Source organism: Nerophis ophidion, linkage group LG22, assembly GCF_033978795.1.
Source record: "Nerophis ophidion isolate RoL-2023_Sa linkage group LG22, RoL_Noph_v1.0, whole genome shotgun sequence".
NCBI lineage: Eukaryota > Metazoa > Chordata > Actinopteri > Syngnathiformes > Syngnathidae > Nerophis > Nerophis ophidion.
In genome coordinates, this window is record NC_084632.1 from 1,640,184 (window position 1) to 1,645,183 (window position 5,000).

Below are 5,000 nucleotides of genomic sequence, written 5' to 3' on the forward strand. Positions count from 1 at the left end.
AAGGTCCTGACCAGATATCTACATCCTGATATTGATTTGTTGTGAAAATACTTTCACGTGTCTAATACAGATTTGATGAATTTATGATGTGTCCTGTGTGATTCACTACAATAGCGCCCCACAGCACACTGGATCCCATTCATCCATCCATCTTCTACCGCTTATCCCAGGGGTCGGGAACCTTTTTGGCCGAGAGAGCCACGAAAGCCAAATATTTTAAAATGTATTTCCGTGAGAGCCGCACAAAATTTTTTAACACTGAATACAGCCGTCAGGTTCAAACACTGATGACATTTATTAAACAGACAAGAAGCAAGGAATCAAACAGAGACAGGATTCAATTTAGCTCAATGAGGAGAAAGGTGTCGACCTGTAACCTTGTACAGTGTCGTCCAGACATCTGACAAGAGAATTCTACGCCTCCTCTTTTATTTGGACTTTCCCTGATTACAACAACTAAATGCGTGCATCTTTTATTCTTTTAAACATTGTTATTCTGAAGATAACCAATAATAAATTAAATACTTTTGACCATTAATGCGACTTCTTCAACAGGTGCGATAAAACAGATAGATAGATTAAAATGCATGAGAATGTTTTATATTTTGAGCGTTATTTCCAACAGAATTACCAACAGAATGATTCATTACTTATCTTGTTAAGCAACGTCAGCTAAGATTGATCTGAGAGTTAGATGTGGGCATCAAAAGAGCCACATCTGGCTCGGGAACCATAGGTTTCCTGCCCCTAGCTCATCCCTTTCGGGGTCCCAGTTAATTGAAATACCACAACAACCTTTGTGTGTGTGTGGATGAGTATAAGGTTAGGTGAAATTTACCTTGGATAAGTGTAGAAAACAACCATGAATTGATGAAGGTGGACCCCGACTTAAACAAGTTGAAAAACTTATTGGGGTGTTACCATTTAGTGGTCAATTGTACGGAATATGTACTGTACTGTGCAATCTACTAATACAAGTATCAATCAATCAATCAATCAATCAATCAAAATAACAACTGGACAACATGGTTATCACTCACTGTTGAATTTTGACAAAAAAATATTTTATCATTACACAAATTACCATTTGTTACACCCACAAAAGGGGGAAATTGGTACTGCTGAGTACCTGAGCCGTACAGGTTCAAAAGTGAGACATAAGCCCAAGAATGAGTAACAGATGTAAAACATATTTTGTACAATAAGCCTTTTCATGTAAAGCCATGAAGGAATGGAATGACCTCAATTTTAAGAGATTACTCTTCATTTCCAATGGAAGTTAAAAAGCTGCTCACACGGTCAATAAGGTGGCCACTATGTTTGACACAGCAACTTAATGTGTGTTATATTCATCCACGACAGCAAAAGTCCAATCAATCAAACCAGAGCAACAAATAGGAGAGAAAAGCCCCACAGCGTACCTGTGATCTTGTCGCGCACCAGTTTGCAGGACTCGATCTCGCCGATGCTTCCGAACAGGCTGCGGAACTCCTCCTGGGTCATGTTCTGGGGCAGGTAGTTGACAATGAGGTTGGTCTTGCTGTCGTCGTTGGAGGGCCCCGTCTGCATGGGCGAGGGGCAGCCGCGGCTGTTGCTGGTGGGACCGTTGGCCGTGGTCCCTCCTCCGCTGGGGCCGTTTGTCACCGGGGCCTCCATGTTACTGATGATCTGGCGAGGAGGAGAAGAGGTTTTGTGTTCATTTTGCTGCCCAAACACCCGGACTGTCCTGATGGGCCAATAAGCGGTTAAGTAGAGCTGCAGTGACACAGGAAGGTTCAAGCCGTCTACTTTTTTGTTGCGCCCTAAAAAGTGTTAATACTGTAAGTAGCGATGTCCGATAATATCGTACCTTAAAGGCACTGCCTTTGCGTGCCGGCCCAATCACATTATATCTACGGCTTTTCACACACACAAGTGAATACAATCCATACTTGGTCAACAGTCATACATGTCACACTGAGGGTGGCCGTATAAACAACTTTAACACTGCTACAAATATGCACCACACTGTGAACCCATGCCCAACAAGAACGACAAACACATTTCGGGAGAACATCCGCACCGTAACACAACAGAACAAATACCCAGAATCCCTTGCAGCACTAACTCTTCCGGGGCACTACAATATACACACCTCATTGAGTTGATTTATTTTGGAAAATCTTGTTACATTGTTGAATGCATCCAGCGGGGCATCACAACAAAACTAGGCATAATAATGTGTTCATTCCACCACTCTATATATATCGGTATCGGTTGATATCGGACTCGTTAGTTGAGAGTTGGACAATATCGGCAAAAAAGCCATTATTGGACGTCTCTAACTGTAAGTATTGTACATATTACATACCAGCTGTTTGATTGTAACCTGCATCTTAGTTGTAGTTTCCCTCCACAAATTTGGAGGTGTTAAAATTGCCATGTAAAATCGCTAATGCTAATCAGTGACATGTCAGGAGTAAAGAAAATGTGTATTAGCATCAAGCTAACGCATTTTTGGAAACGTGGATCCTTACGTAACAGAAGTGTGGAGATTTTTTTTTTTTTTATTTCATTTCTTTCCTGGCATTGAAAACTGATACAGTAGGGCAGAGGTTGTATGTCCGAGTCTGCTCTCAGTGCTGCTGGAGTGATCGCCGAGTGCCGACATCAACGTGCCAAAAGTCTCAAGAGCATCCCCGGATCAAAGTGCTCTCGGCGTTTCCTCCGAGAAATTGGGAGTTGAACGCTGCGCCTAAAAAAAGCAGTGGGCGGAGTCACCACTTTGCATAAGATGAGTAAAAAAACTGCCAGTGGGAGAGAGTAAGCGTGGAGAGCGATTGTTAGAACAATCCTCTCTAAAATATCACTAAAACTTTGTGCTACATTGAGTGCCCGGTGAGAAGCAAAACCTACTGAGAGTAAGGCCTGTAAAACTCCACTGGGTAGGGGGGGAGGCAACATGAAGGTGTTCCTGTTTCTTTCATGTTTTGTAATAAACATAAAGATACTGTCTGACCCAAGAACTACACAAGCGAAGAGGAAGCAGGACCAGACTCCCCTCCAGGCGACCTCTTTTTAAACTCTTGTACGACCTCTTTTTTTGAACTGACCTTTTCTGTGTGCTGTTTAAAAATCGAAAAACGGCCCTAATTTTGTTTCTTGATTTGCGTTTCAGAATTGGAAGTAGAATGACGGGAATGTGCACGGACTGTAGAGCTGCAGCCAGGAAGTGCAGAGATACAGAATGTCGATTTGGAATCGGAATGAAAAAGAATCGGGATTCGGGTGTGAATTGATTTTTTTCAAGTGTTTGATTGATTGATTGATACTTTTATTAGTAGATTGCACAGTACAGTACATATTCCCTACAATTGACCACTAAATGGTAACACCCCAATAAGTTTTTCAACTTGTTTAAGTCGGGGTCCACCTTCATCAATTCATGGTAAAGTGCCGCCTGTTACATTACACTTCTGATAATATTACTGAGTAAATTGGAAACCTCTACTAAATATGTATGCATACATCATACATGTACTCTAGGGCTGCACACACACACACACACACACACACACACACACACACACACACACAAAAAATCATTTTTACATCCTGATTCTTATTTCTTTCGATTTTCTAAAATCGATTTGAAAATGCAACATTTTTTTTTAATGACAATTAATTTTTTGAAAAGTAGCCTAGCCTGTAATCTGTTTTGAAAAAATGTCTTTAGAATGATTAAACCAAATAATTAATTGCGAGAATTGATTTTTAATCCAAAATCATGTTAAACCGAGAACCGGTTTGGAATAGAATTGTCACCCCAGGAATCAGAATCCATTCGAATAATAAAGATTCACAACCTTACTGTATCATACTTTTGTTGTGGATAATATAAATATTACATACTTTTTTTTACACAACCATGTCTGGAGTAACTATCAAATATACTGTACACAACTATTACATTGAATTAAAATTAATTTAAATTAAATTAAATTAAAATAATTAAAATAAAATAAATGAAAAAAAAATACATTTAAATAATTAAAATAAACTAAAATAAAATACATGCTGGGCTATGTATCAAATATACTGTACATAAATACATTAAAACAAATTAAAATACATCAAAATAAAATAAAATACAATACATAGCTGTGTATGGAGTATCCATCAAACAATACTGTACATAACAAAGACATTAAATTACATTAAATTAAAAACAAAAAACAATAAAATACAATAAAATACATAACAATGTTTGGACTATGTGTCAAATATACTTTACAAAACAAATACATTAAATAAAATTAAATTCAATTAGATTTAATACATAGCCATGTCTGGAGTATTTATCAAACAATGCTGTACATAACAAATACAATACATTGAATAAAATCAAATTAAATATGTGTAAATAAAGTAAATACAATAAAATTTCATTAAAAAAAATAGAAAACAAAAAAAAATACATAGCCATGTCTGGAGTATTGATCAAATATACTGTACATAACAAATACCGTCCATTCATTTTCTACCGCTTGTCCATTTCGGGTGCTGGAGCTTATCTCAGCTAAATTAAAGACATAACCATGTTTGGAGTATCTATCACACAATACTGTACATAACAAGGACATGAAATTAAATTAACTTAAATCACATTCAATTAAATACAGATAATTAAAGTAAATAAAATCAAATACAAATAAATACAATAAAATAAGATCAAATAAAATGCATAGCAATGTCTGGAGTATCTATCAAATATACTGTACGTAACAGATACATTAAATTAATGTAAGTTAAATTGAATAAATTAAATGTAATACATAGCCATGTTTGAAGTTCATTTTTGTGAAGGGTAATTATGTTTATATAGCGCTTTTCTCTAGTGAAACCCAATATCTGATTTCCATTTAAAGCAGTGTGGGTGGCACTGGGAGCAGGTGGGTAAAGTGTCTTGCCCAAGGACACAACGGCAGTGACCAGGATGGCTGAAGCGGGGATCGAACCTG

General features: G+C 37.4%; 1 protein-coding gene across 10 annotated transcripts in view; it reads right to left on the reverse strand.

Annotated features, from left to right (window-relative positions):
* The window catches only part of elavl4 (ELAV like neuron-specific RNA binding protein 4), a 212,324-nt gene that overhangs the window by 111,072 nt on the left and 96,252 nt on the right, over window positions 1-5,000 (reverse strand). For all 10 annotated transcript variants that reach the window (XM_061882973.1, XM_061882965.1, XM_061882964.1 and 7 more), the window contains one exon: window positions 1,422-1,668. In XM_061882973.1, the coding sequence (XP_061738957.1) occupies window positions 1,422-1,668 (247 nt within the window). The remainder of the gene's footprint in view (window positions 1-1,421; window positions 1,669-5,000) is intronic.